The sequence below is a fragment of the Serinus canaria genome, chromosome 11 (genome assembly GCF_022539315.1).
Source record: "Serinus canaria isolate serCan28SL12 chromosome 11, serCan2020, whole genome shotgun sequence".
NCBI classification, from domain to species: domain Eukaryota; kingdom Metazoa; phylum Chordata; class Aves; order Passeriformes; family Fringillidae; genus Serinus; species Serinus canaria.
The window spans coordinates 1643441-1665885 of NC_066325.1; the positions used below are offsets into that span (position 1 = coordinate 1643441).

The following is a 22445-nucleotide window of genomic DNA, read 5'->3' on the forward strand; positions in this document are numbered from 1 at the left end:
GCTCAGGAACCCCCGGCTGCACCCCGGCACCCGCTCGGGAACCTCCTCCTGCACCCCCGGCACCCACTCGGGAACCCCCGGCTGCACTCCGGCACCCGCTCGGGAACCCCCAGCTGCACCCCGGCACCCACTCGGGAACCTCCTCCTGCACCCCGGCACCCGCTCGGGAACCCCCGGCTGCACCCCCGGCACCCGCTCGGGAACCTCCTCCTGCACCCCGGCACCCGCTCGGGAACCCCCGGCTGCACCCCGGCACCCGCTCGGGAACCTCCTCCTGCACCCCCGACACCCGCTCGGGAACCTCCTCCTGCACCCCTGACACCCGCTCGGGAACCCCCGGCTGCACCCCGGCACCCGCTCGGGAACCTCCTCCTGCACCCCGGCACCCGCTCGGGAACCCCCGGCCGCACCCCCGGCACCCGCTCGGGAACCTCCTCCTGCACCCCGGCACCCGCTCGGGAACCCCCGGCCGCACCCCGGCACCCGCTCGGGAACCTCCTCCTGCACCCCGGCACCCGCTCGGGAACCCCCGGCCGCACCCCCGGCACCTGCTCAGGTACCTCCTCCTGACCTTCCTTACCTGCCTCGTACCTGCTCAGGTACCTTCTCCTATATCCCGGGTACCTTCCCTGGGACTTGCTCAGGTACCTTCTGATCTTCGTTTCCTGCCCTGATACTTCTGCCCCGGCACCTTCGTGCCCCCCCTGGCACCTCTCCGCAGGCAGGGTCCCCGCCCTGCCGTGCCCCCGCCAGTGCAGCCGCGGTGCTGGCAGTGCCGGGGGCAGATCTGGATGAGCACACCGTGTAAACTGTTGCTGGCTAATCAAGCTGTCATTACCACCCCATGCTCACACCCCTAACACCCTCTGTTTGACCAACAGAACCAGGAGAGCACGTCAGGGTTTTTACGACCGGACTTTCCTCGATGGTTTGTCAGTCATTCCAGTCTTTCAAAGTGCTGAAATGCTACCCTGGGTGGCCCAACCAGCCTAAAAGTGACATCGACTATTCTCATGCAATTTTGGTTTTGTGGTGCCTGTTACGTGTGGATTTCAAAGCACTTGTGCAGGAAAATTAAACTGATCAAAACTCTGCAGTCAGTCCAAAGGAGAGCAAAAGACTGACTTGCACAAATTCACACCTCAGGTTTCTGCCTGTTCCTGGACAGATCCCACCAGAATGTTCCAGTTATGTGGTTCCAGCCCCTGCCTTCCAAGAGGAGGTGAAGCATGAGCAGATGCTGCCCAAAAAGGCAGCAGGAATTCCTTCCTTGAAGGGCCTCAGAACTTCACAAGGCACTGAACAACTTGAATAACTTTGACCTCAGTCCTGCTCCAAAGAGGAGAGGAGACCAAAGGTTTCACAGGGCCTTTCCAACCTGAACTATACCAAGGTGAGGTTAATGGTCAGTATTGCAACATTCTCACCTTGTGGCAAGTAAAGATTTACACCTTACACATTTTAGCCACTTGAGACATATTTCAGATCTTGACAATGTGGATACTAATACACATTCAGTCAAAGGATGAAGTAACAGATTGTCTGGACTAGGCTGGTGTCCTGGGGAAAACACTTGGAGTGTGTAAGGGACCCCAGTGTCCTCCTTGGGGATACTCCACCTCAGGTGCCCTTTTGGCTCCCACTCTGCCAGTAGTTCCACTGATACTCAACCCTGCTACTGGCAACAGCTCCACTTAGAGATGTCTTTTATAGATGTTTCAATATTTTAATAATAAATCCCCCAAATTACAACAGCTGAAAATATTGGAAGGCATATTTATTGCATCACTGGCATCATCTTTATGGCAAGTCTCTCAGGTTTTGGTTACCTTGCCTGTTTTCAAGTATTTAAGTTGCATCATATTGAAAGCCTAGTGCTAATACAATAACTAAACATTTTCCATAATAAAATAACTATTGATTCATCTTTCTTCTATCAGAACAAGTAAAATATACAACTGAAATTCTATCACTGAAAAAGCAAGTTACCAAGGCTTTCAGTAAAGCTTCCTATAAAAAATGTGTAATTAGCAGAAATGCTGGTTCTGCTCACTTATTTGAAAAATACACCAGAAAACTGCCCAACTATAAACAGAAGCCAAATTCTACTATTACCTGCTCAGTTCAACAGTGAGTACAGAATTTCTGTAGCAGTGAAAGGTTTGCCTCCTCTGTGCAGCAGTGTTTAACCACACATTCAGTGTTTTCTGTTAGAGAGACATTTTTCTGCACATGCAGCATATTCAACATGTGACAAAATATTCCACTTGCTTTAAACATTTCACTAATTAAGAGGAAACAGATTCAGACACAACAACATTAACAGAACTTTCAGACATAAAGTATTCGTTTTAGCAATATATCCTTTTGTTGCAAATGGTATAGAGCAAGCAACAAAAAGTTAACTCAAAAATTGCATAGATCAAATGCTCAAGAAGGTTAAATTAAGTTCCAAATTAATGTCGTTTTTACCGATAGAGATTTTGTTGCCTATGATAGCATTACTTAAATAAACTGTCGAGTTATGGTAAATTAAAATTACAATGCATAACAATTCAGTCAGTTGTCACTGAAAAACAGGAGTCCAAGCCAAATTCTAATTCAGGCGTCCAAGCTAAATTCTTCGAGGGCTCGAGTTGTTCTGGCAATACCTCACTGTTACAAAGGCTGTTCTTGAACATTCTGCAACAAAGCACTTGCAGATGATGTTACTGATGTCCTTTGTGGGCTTTTTTCATCTATAAAATGGAGATAAAAGGGAAAATATCAGGATAAATGTTGCCCCAAACCACTGCACAATTACAGACCAGCTTTCTGTAAACAAAGGCTTGTCACTTAATTGCTCCCTTGGTCTCCAAAGCACAGGAGCAATGCTCCCTGTGTGAGGGATGCATGGATTTATCACTGGGAAACTGCTGCAGAGGCTCTCATAGACCAGCATCACAACAGAGGCTAAGCAGAGAGAGGACCAATTTCCTGATAAACACAGGAATTAATTTAGAGTCCTTAATGACACTTTCATTCTCTTAGTACCCTGTCAAGTGGCAGTGGCGGGTTCCAAGGTTCTTTTCCCTACTTTAGTTCTCTCTCTCTCTCCAAGCACCAGCCCTGATGGAATTACACCAGGGGCCATTCTTGTGGGCACTGCACTGACACAAGGCACAATCCCGTGGCTGCACACTCTGAAAGCCTGTCTTTATTTCTGCAAGTCACCTCAGGGGCTAATGATGAAAACTAGGCTCCCAGCATTTGTCATCAGTAGAAAATTCAGTGATGAGTACCTGCACCTGTAACCTGTAATACTTCTTGGAAAGGTCAACGCTTGTCCGTCCTTTCTGGAAAGGGTAAGACCACAAAATCAAATTCCAGTGGTTGCCCATTTTTTGGACGCCTTTCAAAAGGCAGTTGATTTCTTCAGTTGTGAAATCTTTTCGGACTCTTCTCTTGTTCAAAGGTCTCATACTCATGGCCAGGGAACACATTTCATTGCCCTGCAAATAATTATTTTGGTGTCATTAAGAATTATGTAGATGTACATACTATTTTGCACGTGGAAGTAACATATTACTGGCAATTCAACATTTAATAGTTGTAAAGAAATGGTCCCACTGGCAAGGGAACAATGCTTCTCCAAGGTTTCTTCACTGTCACTACTTACTAAAATACAGTATTTTTCTGTGATCTTCATTTCTGTTGTGCCTACATAGTTTATTCTTTTAGCAGGTTTATTCCTTTAGGTTTCTGTTACTTCATACTGTGCAAATCTTCATCAATACAGAAAAAAATCAGACTTTCAGATCCACCATTCTGAAAATATGTCAGCTGAAAAATGCTGAACTCAATTCAGGGCTAAATCAGTGTGACTGGAGTAGAATCAACATAGGAGTATTTTTTTAACAAGGTTCATTTTGCTACTGGGCTCCTGTTAAAGGTGACTAGAAAAGAAACTACGCAATTCCTCCTGCTTTTATTGGCCATTTATAAACATGTCAGTGCATGATTAGGCTTTGCATAACTAACCTCATCTTTGTCAAGTGAAGGTGTGCAATTTTCTTTTAAATGCTGACATTTCTGGCTGCACATCTCTTTGACTCTCTGTCTCTTCTGGTTAGCATCTTGGGATTTTTGTAAAGCTATAAAATTGTGAACAAGGAGGCCACTTAGTCACTTACAGCTAACTAAAGTCTACTGAAAAACTGGATATAAAACTGTAAAGGAGCATTTATTCTAATGAATCTGAATATGTAAATGTTGCTTTGTTAGTAATATCTCATTCTCCTTAGATCTTTTTTTCATAATCCACATTAAGACATAGGGACTACTGATGAACCAGAAGCAAACAATAATGCAAATAATAATATTATTGATGTTCAAGTTGATTTCTGTGAGAGAAAGTGTAACAGTTTATTTAAATTCATAGCCATTTATCTCCAATAGCAAGGACAGGTGCTTCTCTCAATGCTCTGACCTAAATCCAAATACTGATTTTTCAGTTGTGCATATCAAAGAATTCATTTTCTGATAATACTCACAGTTTTCATAAGCAGGTGTCAAGTTATAGTTGCTAGTCCACCTAGTATTTCTACTATGTTCATCTCTTTTTGAAGTATTAGATTTGTCTTTTCTATTTGGAGTCAAAAGAATGCCTTAAAAATAAACAATAAAAACCCAAACAATAAAACATTACACACCTTTATTAGAAAAAACCCAAATCATAAAGCATAGGTTATGTTTTAGGAATTAAAATTTAAGTGAGAGCTATTTTTTGAGCCATACCACTAATCTGGTCTTGGAAGAAAGACTGGAAAATTCAGTTTACTTCAGCTTACAGGAAATGTGTACTTGCTAAAGATAATATATTGTTCTAATGGGCTTTCAAGATGAAATACAGTTGCTTTGTTTGGTTTTTTTTTTTATGTTTTAAAATACCTTTGTGGCTTTCATAAGACAAATTACTCAATTACTGAATCTGATGAGAAAAATTATAAACGAATTTTAAAATCAACCTACTAGTTTTTACTGGGCATTAATTAAATAAAATAACCACGTGAACAAGGCTTTGAAAATAAGAGTACTAAAAATAAATTTTTGGTGGGAATTTCAAAATTCAAATTTCAATTCTCATTTCAAAGAGTTCATTCTTAAGGATTCCTCTTGTAACTGTTTATCACAAGCCCCAAGTCCTTAGCAGAGCTCCCAGCAGGAACAGGAATGAATCTAATGGAATAACATGATTGGAACTGTGTAAGGAGTGGTGCTGAAACAGGTTCAGTTAGCTAAGCTCTGCTCTGAGCCTGACAAAACCTCTCAATTTTAGAAAACAATGTCACAAAAAACTGAGAAATAGCAAATGCCATGGAAGTAACCCTGACAGGATTTGAAACTGTATCAATACATCAAGTTCCAGATAACTTTGCAGGTAAATAATGTGCATTACACAATTTCATTATTATAGAGTATGTATTTTCTGGCCTAATAAGATAGATAGATAGATAGATAGATAGATAGATAGATAGATAGATAGATAGATAGATAGAAGATAGATAGATAGATAGATAGATAGATAGATAGATAGATAGATAGATAGTTCTCAGAATCTAGAGGAAAAAAAATTAATTTTCTATTCACAGTCTCCCATGATAAAGTTCTGCAAAAGAATTAATAGACAGTAAGGGCTTTTCACACTAGTTTCTGAACCAAGCCCTTACTTTGGAAACTATCCTTCTTGCTCCTAGAAGTTGGTATTTCTTTGTACAGCCCGTCTTTCTTCACTGAGGACAGCAGCATTTCTGGAAAATATAAGATGAACACCAGTACAAATGCCAATAAAGTAATAACTGTTTAGTTTTCAGAATTCATTCTTTTAACCAGAAAAAATATCGGATGTGCTTCTATTTAATTCATTAAGATCTCTAAGTATCCTAGGCCCATAAGTGTATAAGGAATGGTGTGGCCAGCAGGAGCAGGGAGGTCACTCTGCCCCTGTACTGGGCACTGGTGAGGGCACAGCTTGAGTGCTGTGTCCAGTCTGGCCCCTCAGTTGGGAAGGACGTTGAGACACTGGAACACAAACCCTGTGAGGAACCCCTGAGGGAGCTGGGGGTGCTCAGCCTGGAGAAAAGGAGATCAGAGGTGACCTTATCACTCTCTACAGCTGCCTGAAAGGATAGCTTTAGTCAGTGGGGTTGGTCTGTGCTCCCAGGCAACAACTGACAGAACCAGAGGACACGATCTCAAACTGTGCCAATGGAAATTTAGGTTGGATATTAGGAAAAAGGTTTTCACAGAATGAATGATAAAGTTCTGGAATGGTCTGCCTGGGGAGGTGTTGAGTCACCATCCCTGGATGCATTTAAAACAAGACTGGATGTGGCACTCAGTGCCATGGTTAGTTGAGGTGCTGGGGCATGGGTTGGACTCGATGATCTTAAAGATCTCTTCCAACCCATTCATTCTGTGATTCTGTGAATACTGAATGAAATTACTTTGGTGTGATGTCATACATTTACTCACATATATTTTAGCTTAATACATTCCTTTCTCTTAGGACTTGACTATTTCTGGCAAATGTGAGTGTCTTATGAAAGCCTATAATGAGCATCAGTCACCATGGCAAAAACACACAAAAACACTCCTTCAAAACAGGAGCGGCCAGTTCTGATCTCACTTAGTACAAATCATTGTAAATCAAATTCAATGAGTTTAAAACAGCAAGACAATCAGAAGTAAAGAAACAAAAGTTCAGAATTTTAAATGCAATTCTGAAGCAACAGTTCCAAGTATTGAACATAAATTCCATACTCTGATGAGTTGCAGATCTGTTGTTGTCACCAGCAGCCACTCTGCGGAGCTCTCCTCGGTATCTCTCTTCAGCCTCCAGGATGACTCTGTGGTGCTCACACCTATGCAGGCAACTCTGCAACATCTTGGTGAAGGTTTTGCTGTTCAAGGACAGTCCTCCTGCTGTACAACCTGGGAAAAATAGGATATTGCAGAAATAGCAAAAAACAGCTTCTAAAGGAGAGTTCAAAAAGTTCAGGGTTTTATTTTGCTAACTAGGATCAATTTGACTTCATGTTTTCCATACACATGGCATTTTTATGTGCCTTCTTGAAATACTTTGTATTTGTTCTCTTAAAAAAAATGTTTTCAACATTTTATGGAACTAAGTTATACTGCGCTTCCACTCCAGAAGTACTGAGTGAGGCACAGATCCTCTACAGAACTACAAATATTGGTGGGATGGGAAGACACAGGCCTCAGTTCCATTTGCACATTTATCCAGGAGCCAATATATATATATTATGTGCTATATATTTTTTAAAAAAACTTTGTGTTGTAACAGTTACCTGTATTAATCTGAATCAATGGTAAATCTAGTTTAGGCATGAAAGGTCTCACAGGAAGCCTTGCTGGTAATTTTTGAGGACATTCCCTAGGGTAATTTATGGTTTAGATATCCTTGGATGCTCTCATGGTTAAGTTACATCAGCTGAAGGAGAACTTGTGTGAGGAATCACAGGAAGGGCACAAGTCCGTATCTGTAACATTCTGCCTTAAGATAAAGCAGTGCTAAAACTCAGCTTGAATTTAGTTTGACAGCTGGGATAAAAACAATGTTCAAACATGGGTTATGGGCTGCTTTAGGGTTCTTTTGTTTTCTGTGGGTTTTTGTTTTGTTGGGGGTTTTTAAATAAATATTTGCTTGATTACAAAATCCACTCACAAATCCAGAGTACCAGCAGCATTCTCATGACCTACTGATGGGGCAGGCTGAGGAAGTACAGCCTGGGGTAACAGAGGGCTGTAGTCGTGGATTATCATGAAACTGCCTGCCTGTACTTCACAGCAGTGAGGGAGAGAGAAGGGCTGCAGAACACTGATGAGGTTTAGCAGGCAAATAAATGAGGGAAATGAGCAGGGCTATGTGTTCTTCCTCCCTCTCTGAAGGCAGAGAAAGGAGGAAAACACCTGCTCAAGTATTCTTCTAATTATTCTTCTAATTAATTCAAGTTACTGTATGTTCTGTTTGTCAGCAAACCCACATTATTACATGGACCAAAACTGCAATTTGTCAGCTTCATTTCAATATTTATCTTTTCTATTGGAGGTAGAAAAAGGAAGGGAAAGGGAAAGGGAAAGGTTTTGTTATTACATAAGAGGTAATAAAAGAGATGTGTTACAATTTCTGTCAAGTATTCCACTTACTGCTCTGCTGACTCTTTAAGGATTCCTTATGTACACTGGAAAGAAAGATCTAAGATAATACTTACCTAAACACCTTAAATCTGCCATTTTATGGGATGAAGATACAGCTGAAGTACTTTTGACTCTCTCAGTTTTCTCTGAGCAGAATGAATGTTGACCTAAATAAGGGAGGAAAAAAGTCACTAAGAAATATAATCTATCCTGCCATGGTAATCATGCATCAGCATAACTACATCCAACTGCATTTTCTATTTGTAGATTATTAAAGGATAATTAACATAACAGCTGAAATCCAAATGAAATCTCAAGTTAAATGCCTCACATTCAAATTTCTGTAATTCCAGCATAACCATGTTCAATTCAATGTTTTTTCATCACTCTCCCACAGGATATTACTTCAACTTGTACATAGCAAATGAACCCAGTAAACCCATACTGCTTAACTAAGTCCTATAAACTTTATTTTTGTTTGGAATCAGGTGCTGAAAACTGTAATGTATTGGAATAATACATATTCTCAGTTTAAACATGTGTAACCTGGAGATCAGCTGATCACCTGTAAAGCTCCCATTCTGGCAAATTCTAATCTAATGAATACTTAGCAATTTTATAAATTAACAGGAAAGTAAACAATGAATAAAGATTTGGTTGAACTGATCCCAGTTCTGAAATAAATGTATCAGACCAGGATTAATGCAAATCTGAAAAAGTTTTCTCTTAAACACATGTTCATCATGTAGAAACACCATTGGGCAAAAGTCACTCTCACAGGCAGGTTCTATCCCAGTCTTACAGACACAGGACCAAACCTCCATTTTCTGTTAGTGGCATTCATTGGTCAGTACAGATTAAACACTAAACTTAATCTCTGATGCATTCATTTGTACAGTTAAAACCAAATTTAAAAAACAAAGCTAAAATACGTATTAGAAGAAAAGTAGGATAAATATTTTTCTGGTAAAATTGTACATTTCCTGGTACAATATAAAAATCCAACACAATGCTAACCAGTTGAAGGATATTACACATAAGACACCTCTGTCATCTAATGATACATAACAACTGATATAAAGTAGTGATAAATGTACACAAAACTAATTAAAACCTCATTAAGAACAAAATCAGCTCAGAAACGAATATGTGTAGCTATTTGTACCTGATGTGCATGTCTGTTTCATATTTCTAACAGTCTCTGCTGGTTGTTTAAATAACTGTTCACTGGGAAGATCAAAATGTAAACAGATTAAAACCAATAAAACAATAAAAACAATGTACATTTACCTGCAAATGAATACACACATTCCAAGGGCACAACAAAAACCCATATTCTAATTATCCCAAGTTACTGGACTTATGGCACCCAGCATGTAATCAGTGCATGTTAAAACCTGTTTCCCAGAGATCTGTGATTGGCATTCTGTGCAGTCTGTTCAGCAGGGAGTGCAGAGCTGTCACTGGTTTCCAGAGTAATTTGCAATTCAGATTCACATAAAGATTACCAAGTGCACATAAAGCTCTCAAACAGTCTTCAGAATACTGTACCCTTCACCATTTGCAGCAAATACTCTAAAAGGTAATTGGTTTTCTTCTTTTCTTAGACTAATTAACTTCTGTGCAACCAACACACTGCTATGATACCCTGATGGAGCATTTTTGTGTCCCTGACTCCCTCTGAAAGCCACGGGAGCAAGAAGCATGACCCATGGTTACCTTCCAGTAACTCCTGTGTTCACACAAATACATATTCAAAACCAGATTTTTTTAAATTCATATTTTAAGAATTTTGTGCATCAGAGCCCAGAACAACAACTAAAGAAGCTGTGAAATTGTGCTAACCAGTAGCAAAGCAAAATTTACCAGAATGTACCACTGAAAATATTCAGGCTCTTGGTGATTTCTGTGGTAGTTGCAAAGTAACAATATAGTATCAGGAAACTGCACAGAGCAAGGTGCAGTCAGACACATAAAAAAAGCACAATAAAAATGTGGAACTCAAAAAGTCCAAAACAAAACATAGCCCCCCCCCGAAAATGTAGTTTTGCTTATACTTTTCTATTGACTGTCTTGAGGGATATTCCAGATATAAACTGAAGGTAATGGAATCTGTATTTATCATTACAAATTAGCTATAAATAATTTTGCGTTTATCAATAGGAAAGATAAACACAAGCAGCAAAAGAAAGAGAGGAAAATTAGCATCTGTGTGAGAGCAACAAGTAAGAAAACAGTTCCAAATAGGGATGTTCCTTTCCCTTCCCATGCAGGGCAGCACTGGAACATGAGAGGAGAACAGCAAAGGTGCAGAAACTTTTCCACCTACTTTGCAGACACTCCAGTTTAGTATTTTCCCAAGCAGTTGTCTACCTGTTGTTTCCCCAGTAAGTGCACATTACAGAAACCATTGATTTAACCAACAGCTTAAATCTTGATCTGTTACACCAGTGAGAAGTTTGGGGCAAAAGCCATGGATGATTTTCAGCACTATGCTGAAGGCATTCAAATGTACCCTAAAAGAGGCACTCTGAACAACACCAGCACTCAGAGAGCAGCAGCTTTACAATGACTGTAAGCTTTGATCTGTGACCTCAAAAACAATCTCTGATGGGCCACCAAAGGGCTACATCTTTCCACTAGGAAAAACACCCATAGTAAATTACAGATAATTTAAAAGCCTGTCAATCTGGAATGACTAAAGAAAAGGAACTTAGTATTTCTGCTTAGATGTAAAATTCTCACCCTGCCTGAAGACCAGACCGACTTTTTCCACAAGCAGTTTTCCCATTTATATTGTGACTTTGAGATACACTGTCTGTGTGCAGCGCAGTAACTGAACGTGGACTGTTCCTCTGTTCAGTTTGTCTGGTAGAAGCTGCATCCATAGTGTTCACTGTTTCATTTTTTTGTGGAGCAGAAGTTACAGATGAAGCAAGAACCTGATTATTCAACTTTGAGGTCAACTGTGGACAACAGACATCTTTCTGTGTTCCTTCTGTGTATTTTGGATCAACAGGTTTCACTTCATGGGATTTTAATGCTTCAGAATTGGCTACTGAAGATTCATCTACAAATATTTCTCCTTGCACTCTTTCCTGTATTGAAAAATACTGGTTAGTGACTATGTGAGCTTTATTAAAATGTTAAATAAATCCAGTGCCAGGATTAACTAGATAGTCTAACTCTGACAGTTAAGCAAATTCCAGAGAAGCTTCAGAAAACCCCCTGACTGAGCTGAGAGCCAGCAAGACAGCAATGCCACTGAAGGTGTTGAGGGGGGTACTTCCTAAGTGCTAATTTCAGGCGGAAGCAAGGAATTTGCGACTAAGGCACTGCTAGAAAATAAGAGACATCTAAACAACTCATTAACTTGCTGTTCCAAACCCACAGATACATAGCAGCTTTAAAGCACAAGGAGAAAATGAAACTTTATCTCAGCTTGTGTTCGCATTCTCCTTTATCATCTATCCCACCACAGCCGTACAGCCCTGAGCATTTCATGCACCCAAATATTAAAATTATAGATTTGAATGTCCAGCAGTTAAAAATTAATTCTATCTCATAGAAAATCTGGGGTTACAATATGCAAGAATACTTCCCACAGTACGGATGCCTCCATTCTCTGCACACCTGCAATTCAGTCTGATCTGCAATACTGATAAAAGTTGCAGGTTGTAGTTTCACACAAATCCAGCGTTTTTTCCTGGGACTTTTACTCACATGGAAATTATCTAAAGGATTTACTTTCACTTTCTCCTTAAACTCTGGAAAGATGTGGTTAGTTTTATACTGTTTTGGTAAGTAGGCCAACCTCATTGTGCTGTTTTTCAATTGAGTTTATTCTGTGTAAAATTTCTTTTGCTTTCTTCCAGTAGTCTTGCAAACATCTTTTTCTGACTTGCACATCCAATTCTTCTGCATTGTTCACATTTAAAGAGTTATCACATAAATTCAGAGACAACTGTTCAGCTTTATAAAATATAAAACAAAATTAATATTTAAAATTTTATCAAGTAACATTTTAAAAGTATTTATTATATTTTAGAATGCTGAGGGACAGCCCCAATAATTCAATGCAAAATAACAATTTTTATAAAATTTAGATTTATACAAAAATGTCAACACACTTGAAATATACCCTGCAGTTACAAGAGGTGAGCTTGCAACTGTAGTTCCTATAAACTATTTTCACAATGATGCTGTGGGGAACAAAAAAGCTTTTTCATTGAATTAATTCTGGGTTCTTCACCAGTATGAGTCTCTGCCTTTTTAAAAAAACAATTCCAAATTAATGGACACTACAAATCTCGACACCTCCTCAATCTTACACAAACATCTCAGTTCTGCTTGCAGCACAGAAATGTAGACACCTGTTTGTTTTTCCTAATTAGCAGCTGCACACCCTCCACATGCTAGAGATTAGAGGACAAGGTCTCTGTGTTTCATGGGAGGGATTGTACACATAAGTAATAAAAAACTAAAACAGGGGACCCAAAAATACATCCTATTATAGAATAAAAAGATCAAGATTTCTTAATATTAGAAATTAATGTAGACACCGTGATTTCAGGCTTGATTATCTCCTGGTTTATTCTCTCCCTCTAGTGGTACATCCCCAGGAAGAGAGTATCCACTGGGTGTTAAATGACAATGTTTGTATTTTCCACACCATTAAGAGATGGGAAAGCTTTAAGAACTGGCCCTACAGAGAGAGGTTTCACAAATGCATATTTGTAACACTGTTGGAATTTTTACTTCCCTTTTTTCTGCCTAAGTCAGTTCTTGATGACAATTGAGCAGCTTTCTGTGCAGAAAACAAACATCTTTTGGAGTACACAGAATTACAAAGCTGCCACAGTTAAAATCACTTGGGGAATCATCAGAACACGGAGATGGAAACAATCCCTCTCATTTTTAAAGCAGTCACAGCAAACTTACTCATTTGTTTGCAGTTCTGCAGCACAAAAGTAGCAGCTTTGACGAGTTCCTCGTCCTGAGATTCTGTCAATACCTGAATCATGAGTGGCAGACCATTGTTCTGAAGCAGCTCACACTGGTTCTCTTCTAGAACAAGACAAGGTAAAGGTTTGGTTTCAGCCCCACACACCTTCACCTTACAGTCATTTTAGGGGCCTACACTGGCAGCCATCTGCAAGTTTCTGTAGAAAGAGAGATTTTCACTCCAGACCCGAGCCTGCTGCAGTGACTGCAAGAGAGCTTTACATCCCACAGGATGATTTGACCAGAACTCAGATTGCTGTAAGAAAACTGAAGGATGACTGAGACAAATTATACAACGGAGTTCCAAACTCATTTAATTGTGGCCTAAAACATTTGAATAATGACTCCTGTATTTCTTCTCCTTCATTACCTGCTCTTGGAGTAGATATGTGACATTTCTGCGAGGTCTGAGATGCAGAAATATCAAAATCTCAAGGTTTATAATTAGCAAAATAAAATTAGTAGTTTAATCCTGGTCTAGCCAGTCTGTTCCTCCTCATTTATTATGTAATTAGCTGAATTTTTATTGTGATCTCATTCACATATGGATTCATATAACTGATAACTTGCTAAACATAGTTCTTTCTTCTTGAAACTTAATAAAAAAAAGAAAACGTTTTAACATTTTTGACAGTGCTGACATTTTAGGAGAAACCTTTTTTCTGTTGGTTTAATAATTTTTCTATTCAAAAGACATTTCCATTAAGTCTTGTTTCATTAATTCTTCATAAAAAAAAGTCTACTAAAATAAATTTCTGACCTACTAAGCTAACTATTAAACATGTTATTGGCACTCAGAGGATGAAAATCAACTGGGATTTCTGAACATAAGGCCTTTTTCTTGTTTCTCTAAACATACATGAGAAAAACCAGAAGTACAAATGAATTTCCATTTCTCTTTGCTTGCACTACCACAAAACACCAACTGAAGTGCTGTATTTGTACCAGATATGCTCAGACAAGCCCTGAGGAACTTGACAAAAACATTTCAGGGCTACCTCTTGCTTCTGTGTCTTGAAAACCAATGCACTTACATGGCTTTTACAAACAGTACTGGCCTTGTAAGCAGTGGAGAGAAGCTGTATGTGCCAAGGACCACGAAAAGAGAGCTCAAGAGAACTCTTTTGCTGGGTCTGGAAAGCTCTGTGTCCAGAGCTTTCAGGTCTGGATTAATTATTCCCTGTGACACCTAAGCCCAGCCCTGAATTCTTGCATATTTAGTCTACTTTTTCAAAGCTACTAAAGATACTTCCTGCTAACAAGCTTTAAAATTTAAAGATGGAACATTATAGAAAACTTTTTGTCCACATACTGACATTGTATTATTTAACAGAACTCTCTCTCATGTCCCAGCCTTGATGAAGTGATACCACAGGAGGAGTCAGTGGATGAGAATTTAGGAGAAGCTGACAGACAGGAAAAAGAAAAAAGCAAATCTTACCACAAACTTCAGTGCAGTGTCCAATTGTTAGAATAATACTGATTTTTTCTCCTGTGCTCAGTGTCTCATTGGACAGCAGCTTCAGCAGCTCTGACACAGTGTGATACTTTGCCAAGACAACACCCATGGCAGCTGTTGGTTAAAATAATTGGAAGAAAATAAACAAGATCATGAGTGTACAGGAATTATCCAAAGATAAAATGCTGGGTTTTGAGGGAACTCTACAAACCCCTCCAAGCCTTGGGCCTGCTCAGCCCTGCCCTGCTCCACCTCGAACAGCTCAGGTTACCCCACGCCTCCTGTGCTGCTCCCAAATCCAGCCCTGCCCATCCTCTCAGCCTGTGCTCCACAGAGAGGAGGCAGAAGATCTGAGGAATGAATTTGCACTGTGCAAGTTTTGGAGATCTCTGCTGAGTTTCTCCACGTCCTTTATCAGCTCCAGCATGGAGCCAGAGAGAGTTGAATAAGACAACAGAGTATCTGCCATAAAAAGAGCAGGGGGCAAGCCCTTGCTGGCACTGGCAACACCACTGCTAGAGCATCCCCGCTGAGGCCCAGTCCTGTCAGACCCAACTGATCTGAAACTACCCCCACAACTAGTGCAGGTTGGTGCTTTTAAACTTTTGGGAACTTCCATTTGAAGCTCTTATGGCAGAAGTGTGAGATCCACCAACCATGGCCACAGCACAGGTTCATCAGGATCACAGGTTTCTGCAAACCTTCTGTGGAAAACACAAAACCTCATCAGGAGAGCAGAACCCAGCCAGCAAAGCAGAGCAGAGTGTGCTGTGCAGAAACACCACGTCCGTTCAGCTCCACCTCTAAATGACTAAAGCTTCCTAAAGCTACACAATTCATTACTGAGGCATAGGCGTAACTCCAGGATCCAAACTGACTGGTCAAATCCAGTGCTTTACTTACCCAGCACTGGCTGTAGCACCTTATTTTTAATTTTCAGTTGGGTTTAAATTTCACTGTATATATTTTAGCAACGATGGGACAGTAATCCACCTCAGATGAACTGAATCATTCCCCACTTACACCTCTGAGTTTTAAAAAACATTGCAACATCCACTGGGACGTATATAACTTAACTGCCTTTAGCATTCATTTCTGCAACTTTTCCACCAGCACAAGACTTTAAAAATTGCATTTTAAAATTGCCATCGAAAAAAAATGTCTTTCCACTCACAGTTATTAGCAATACAGGCATCCAGAGTCTTTGTTACTACCACAGCAAGTTTCATGCTGGAGTTACTCAAACAGGAATCATGCATAAGCTCAAGGAGAACTTTGGCTAATGTATCCAATCCTCCAATAGAAACAAAATATTTCTGCACATATGCTTAATGGAAAAAAGAAAAAATATTATTTAAGAGACAGAGTTTGCAAATTATTTTAGCATTTCACCAAGTAAGTCCATCAGAGTTTTTCTGTGCATGTGTTAGTCCTTACATTTCTTATACAACAGAAGCTGGAAATACATTAATCTCAAGAAAGGCAGTAACTGCATATAAAATAGTTACAGGAAAAGATGACCCTGATATGTGCACACAAATGCCAAACATCATGCCCGAGTTCTACCTAAGTCAATGTTTTCAGTCATGTCATAAGGACTTTAATTTAGATACACTTTTAATCAGAACAGCTCCAAACAGTTTTACTGACTTATGAAATGTAAGCAGATTGTGACTATCTGTGGGCTCAAGCAGAGCACAGTGTAAGTAAAGATGGTGGAGTACAGTGGTCACAGTAAAAGTGGGAAGAACAGCAAATGACTTTGTAGAGATTGACAAGAAAGAAAAACCCATTTAGCTCTTGAATTAAACTTCCTTTTATCAAATGCAAAGCTGTGTAAAGCTTGAGCTGCACTTCCAGTTGTTTTCAACTGTGAGACCAAGAAATGAACAGATGGGACGAATTATCTCAGGCTCTGTGCAACTCTTGAGCCACCCTTTGGCATAGGGAAAAACCCCACAGCAAATGTTCTGATTATCTTCTGGAAAAGTAAAAACAAATTACCCCAAATCAAAACACAATGAAATCAACTTCAGCTGAACAGTAAAAATGAAACCAAAGTGTCACCAATTTGGAGAATATCTCTGAACTTCTTCCACAATTTTCAGAGCAACCTGTCCCGTGCTGGGGGTTGTTGACACAGGCACAGAGAGTGCTGCGGACTGAGGACCAGAGCTGATAGCAGGGATCGGTGTTTTCAGCTGACAGATTCTTCTCAGACGTGGAGAGAGTTGTTCTGTTAAGGACAATGCAAACAAGTCCCAGATAGTCAAGGAAACACAGCTGCTAACCAGCCTACTATTTGTCTGTTTGAATTGCAGCCCTGTTCACCTGAACAGCTGCAGCAGCAGGCTGATGCAGCCTGTGTCTCTGACATGGATTTGCCCATTTTCTAAAAGAGAACACACACAAGACTCCAGAGATAAATGCAACTGCAGAGAAAATCTTAACAGCAAGTTGAATTTACATACATACATTCCCTTTCCTAAGCACATCTCCTCCCCAGAAGGAAATACAAAATCACATCAACATATTGGTAAATAACCTTTCTATGTCTCTCTCTTTCTAGACACTCTCAGAAAATACGAGTTTGCATTTGCAAACTCTCTTTTTAGAACTAAGCCACATTCTGCTGTTTAAGGAAATCCCAGTGAGCAATGACCTACTTTGACAATTCAGGTTCAGTTACATGCAAACATTCGTCTTTATAAATTAACTTCACCAAAACATTGCTTATTGAATGTCCAAATCTATTTATCGAATGTCCAACTGCTTACTGACTGTTCCAAATTTTGGACAGCAAATTGGCAAACAGAAAATGAGTGTTGTTGTAACACAGAAAAAAACCCAACTTACTATTATTTGACACCAGTACTAAGATGACATAAACAGACATTCTTTTCAAGTTCACACCAGAATCCTTTTTAATTAAAAATAAAATGAGGTCTTCAAACAATGCAGAAGTACACAAAGTCTGTTGACAATACACTGAAAACAGAAAGCGAAAACCATTAAGTCCTGAAGTAAGCCACTCATCATCCTAAATTATTAAGTTTCAGTTGTGGCAAGTATGTGGGGAGCAGAGACAGGGCAGGAGTAGGAAGTGCCTGAGGGCTTCCCCCTGCAGTGAGTTCTACACCAAGCAGGACCCAGGCAAGCTTTGGAACAATCCAGGAGTCACTGAGCACTTGCTGCTGAGGGAGAGGGGGAATGCAGCTGTCTGGTAACTTAAAGACACCCAGTGTGCACAAGTCAGCAAGGCACAGATCAGATCTGGGGATGGACAGGGCAACTGGGGCACCTTCACTGCCCTTGCTCCAACTGACAATCCTGTAATCTCATTTTGTGAGACCAAAAGAAAATGGAGACAAAGCAGGAGCACAAGTAAGGACAGGGGGCCATAGCGCACTCAGAAATACAAACAGTGTTATTTTTATTACCATTACTCTCTATAATAATCCCCAATGTAAATAAAGCTGCTTCCTTTACGATGCAATGAGTACTCGACTTGGCAAGGTCATTTATAAACATCAAACCACCAATTTCTCGAAAGTATTCGCTCGCTTCACCTACAAGAGGAAAAAAGAACAGAAACTTTTGCTTTTGTTTCTCTGCAAAACGAAAGGCTTCTAAGATTTTCCAACATCTCAAGCCTTATGTCCTTTAGACATTTTTACAGTGCCCACCAGTTCTTGGCATATATGGTGAACATAAATGACTGCACTGTTTCTAAGGAAAAGCACTTCTTACTGTTTTGTTGGCAAATGTAATAGACAGTGATCACAGCCTCCTGCTGAGACAGAGGGCAGTCCACCTGAGATTTAAGGCATTCAAGCAGTAAGTTCAGATCTGTTTTCATATCTAGGAGCAAACACAAAAAGCTTCATTAAAATTGTTTTCTTTTCTATCTACTAATCTAGTCAGTATTAGAATAAACCTGTCAAAATGTAGTATGTAGGTGTATTTTAAAAAGGGGGGGAAGTGAGCCAAAATGGAGCTACATCACTTCTATTCAGCCACAAACAACAAACCTAGAAATATTTCTGTCCATCCTTTGTTATTTGAGCATGATTTCCTTTGCACAGTAACAGCCTCCTTTTAATATTTCTGGCCTTTCATTACTAGTAATTCTTAGTAAGTCTGATGTAAACTACTAAATATTAAATTCACAGTTGCAAGGTGCATTAAGTGTAAATAATACACAGCCATTAAAGTATTCAGAGTGCAAATAAAATTCAGAGTGCAGTTGAAAATCCATGGAGTAGTAAGGAAAGAGTCCAAGGCTGCTCTGTGGTACTGAGGTACAGGAGACATAAACCATGCAGCACAGCAGCAGAGCCCTCAGGCAGGTGGTTGGAGACAGAACACAAAATATTCTCTGGGCACCTACACACAACCCTAGGTGGGAAAACAGACTTGGAAAATCTGCTTCTTAGTCTTTGGGGTATCATTAAAAGACTTAGTTGATAATTATTTCCAACAGTGACAGAAGGTATTGTTTACTGTAAACCCTTACAAGGTTTGAGGGTTCTTAAAGAAGATAAAATGCAATAAAAATGTGGATAAATATTAGCAAATTAAAAACAAAAAAAGTGATTTTGTGGTGGTGTGTTTTGCTATGCATGTAGGTTTGGCATTGGATTTACCCTTTGCATATCCAACACAGTATCCAAAATTGGGCAACTAGGAAAAAGCACGTTTTCCCAACTGCTCACCACCCCACAACAGGCCTATCACTAAAGTCTACTAAAACTTTGTAAAATTGATGCAGATTATAATGACAAATTATATTAGATATCTTACCACACTGATTTATCTGCACCTTTTGAGTGTTCATTTTTGTTTTATCTCTGTTCTTGTTCTACAACAGCAAGGAAAAAGTGTTTTCAGTTCTGTTCAGATTAGCAGTGTTTATAACAGATACAGTAGAAATGGCATCATTTTTCTAAAATGCACTTTTTCCAGTTTTCTGCTTTTACTCTGTCATCTCTCACACACACAGTTTAATTCTTCTATGGAAAAGTTTTCCTTTGGAAATACAGCATTTTATAATAGCCCTGCATTTGTAACTACCAGGTTATCAACTTTTGAGAGTGGACATTCTGCAGAAATCAGGTCACTCCATGTTACCACTGAGGGGCACTGTCAGTAAAGAATGTCCCCTGCTCTGATCACAACAAAGCTGATCCAACTTTCCTTACCAGAGTGGCCAACTCTGCCATCAGCCAACAACTGGCATTAAGACCAAGTTATGTGACTTGGGGGGTGAACACTCTAAAACACTCGGCCTCCTGCTGCTCAAGGAGCCACCAAACCATCAGCATTGTTCTGGCAGCACTGATCAAACCAAGGGCAGTGAGCACAGAGACATGTTCCTTACAGTGAGAACTCATTTAAATTCCCCAAAGACATTGCCACATTACATGAACCATGCAACCCACAAAACCCCACAGCATTGCTTCTTCACAAACACCTCGGGGCAGCCTCTGAGAGCGGAGCAGCAGAGGGACATTCAGCTTTGGAGGCAGAAAGATGCTCCCTCAAACATGCCCCAAGTCCCAAACACAGAAGGTTGATGCAAGCATCACAGTAAGCTCTGACAATTTCTCCAAAAATTACTTCGCTCCAGGCAGAAACTTTAAATCAGTGGCGAATGCAGCTTAAGAATGGATTCATTTTCCTTCTCCAAGTGGAGCAAAGGCTCAAAGCAGAATCATTGTCATCCTAATGAAGACAATGCCAGCCCTGCTTTCTCTTGGGAGTTACTGATCGCCCCCATTCCTTTGCTGCTTCCCTTAGAGAGTGAGAATTGAGAGTTCATCTCCCTGCAGCCTTTCAGAAGTGAAAACAGACATGCATTTCATTTTCCTGCAAATCCAACCCTGCCACAACAAGGAAAAGCTTGCCAGCCTTCCCCACCTCTTTTTGTCCTAGTGCCACCACCCCGCCAGCCTAAGAAAAAACACAACCCACCCAAACAAAAGGAAGGCTGTAAAAATGAGTTTGTTCTGGAGCTAATTGCTTTTCAGAAGAGTTTAATTTAATACATGTTTATACAATTATACAATATAGGAAGCACAAGGGGTTTAAAACTGTATGTATACAAGGACACATCTTGACCTTTACCTGGATCTTTTTTACTTTTGCAACCCACAGAAGGTACACAAAATAGTATTGATAAGCCAGCCTACATTAATTAGATGCAAATAGCTCACCTCGGTGTTGCATCACAGAGCAAGGTGGAAAGACAAGCAACTAGATTTGCTTCAACAAACAGCTGGCAAATGTTGCATCTAAAACTCTTCTCCATCAGTTATGGAAAATAACCCAGTAACATCGCTTCAAACCTCAGAAACCACTCCTGGAGAAGTGCAGATCTGTCAACCGGTATGCTAGCAGCACCAGAGCACACGGCTGGCACAGTCAGCAGACCAGCCAGCCTGGGCAGGACTTACCCTTCGAAACCCAGGGAGCAAAGCCCAGAGGGGAGAAGTGCGGGTTGTTGGCGTCCTGTGGAAACCAAACCCCACAGCAGCAGCTGAGGCCGTGAGGACGCTGCACTGTGGAACAGGACTTGGGGCTGTCCTGGCCTATTTCAGCTCCCTCGCACCCTCCTCCTCAGATGGGCCGTGTGTGATTTACAGCTCTTTATCAGAGCTCCACTCTGAAGCCTTAGCAAGCACTCCAGATCAGCCCAAATATAAAAGGGAAAGAACATATACAAATTTAAAATAAGCGGGGGTGGTGGGGGTGTGGTGGTTGGAAGGCAACAGTCGAAGGATGAAACAGCAGCTGCATTCTTCTGTGGGAAGGCTGGGGAGTCCCGAGGGGGGAAATGGGGCACGGCTCGGGTACCTGTGATCCAGTGGCGCGGGTGGCTCCAGGCAGACCCCGAGGCGAGGCGGGTGCCCGCTGCCGAGCGCTGTCTGGCTGAGGGTTGGAATCTGCGGGCTGAGGGATGGGATCTGCGGGCCGAGAGGTGGGATCTGAGGGCCTAGGGATAGGATCTGTGGGCTGAGAGATGGGATGTGGGGGCTGAGAGACGGGATCTGCGGCCGGATAGATGTGATCGCCGGGCTGAGGGCTGGGATCTTGCGGAGCTGAGGGCAGAGCCAGGCTCGGCCCCTCAGGAGATGCCGCAGCCGCAGCACCGCCCCAGCGCCTCAGGGCGCGGCCGCCCTCGGACTCGGGACGGCCCTGAGCCTTCCCCTCAGCCAGGCGGGGAAGCGCTTGGAATTGTAGAACCGTCGGTGGTGAAAGAGATCTTTACGACCATCAGTTCAACGTCAGGCCTGTCAACACTGACACTGCAAACCCTAAACCACTAAACTATTTCCCAGTGTCAGATTCAGAGGCTTCTTTAACAGCTCCAGGGATGGCAACTCCACCACCTCTCTGGCCAACCTATTCCCCGCCCTGAACACCTGAACAGTGAAAATTATTTTCTAAAGTCTAACCTGAATTTCCTCTCAACGTGAGGCCACTTCCTCTGGCTCACAGTGCAGGCCCAGCAGAAGAGAGCAGCCCCCCCTCAGTGCACACTCCTGCCAGGGAGTTGAGAGAGCGGTGAGGTCCCTCCTGAGCCTCTCCTCCAGACTGAACAAAGCCAGCTCCCTCAGCTACTCCTCATGGGCCATGTTTTCTAGAGCCTTCGTGAGCCTTGCTGCCCTTCTCTGGACACACTCAGCCCCTCAATGTCCTTTCTCCCGAGGGGCCCAGAGCTGACACAGCACTCGAGCTGTGGCCTCAGCAGTGCCCAGCACAGAGGGGCAGGCACTGCCCT

At 41.3% G+C, this 22445-nt stretch overlaps 1 protein-coding gene across 2 annotated transcripts; it reads right to left on the minus strand.

Moving 5' to 3' along the window:
• Positions 1–512: 512 nt before the first annotated feature.
• On the minus strand, positions 513–21773 carry TERB1 (telomere repeat binding bouquet formation protein 1). 2 transcript variants are annotated; one of them, XM_050978848.1, is made up of 19 exons: positions 19466–19499; positions 18413–18523; positions 18103–18231; positions 17519–17650; positions 16994–17054; positions 16777–16898; positions 16515–16643; positions 15837–15989; positions 14645–14776; positions 13141–13266; positions 12014–12171; positions 10945–11297; positions 9365–9426; positions 8274–8366; positions 6802–6972; positions 5709–5789; positions 4533–4646; positions 4021–4133; positions 513–3491 (listed from the first exon to the last, which is right to left on the minus strand). In XM_050978848.1, exons 1-19 carry the CDS (start codon positions 19497–19499, stop codon positions 3222–3224), a joined length of 2544 nt encoding a protein of 847 aa, XP_050834805.1. In that variant the 3' UTR covers positions 513–3221. The 2 variants fall into 2 exon arrangements, 1 of the variants encoding a protein (XP_050834805.1); XR_007778551.1 differs by lacking the exons at positions 513–3491; positions 4021–4133; positions 4533–4646; ... (13 more) ...; positions 18413–18523; positions 19466–19499 and adding an exon at positions 21518–21773 and having other exon boundaries at positions 14644–14776.
• Between the last annotated feature and the right edge of the window lie 672 nt (positions 21774–22445).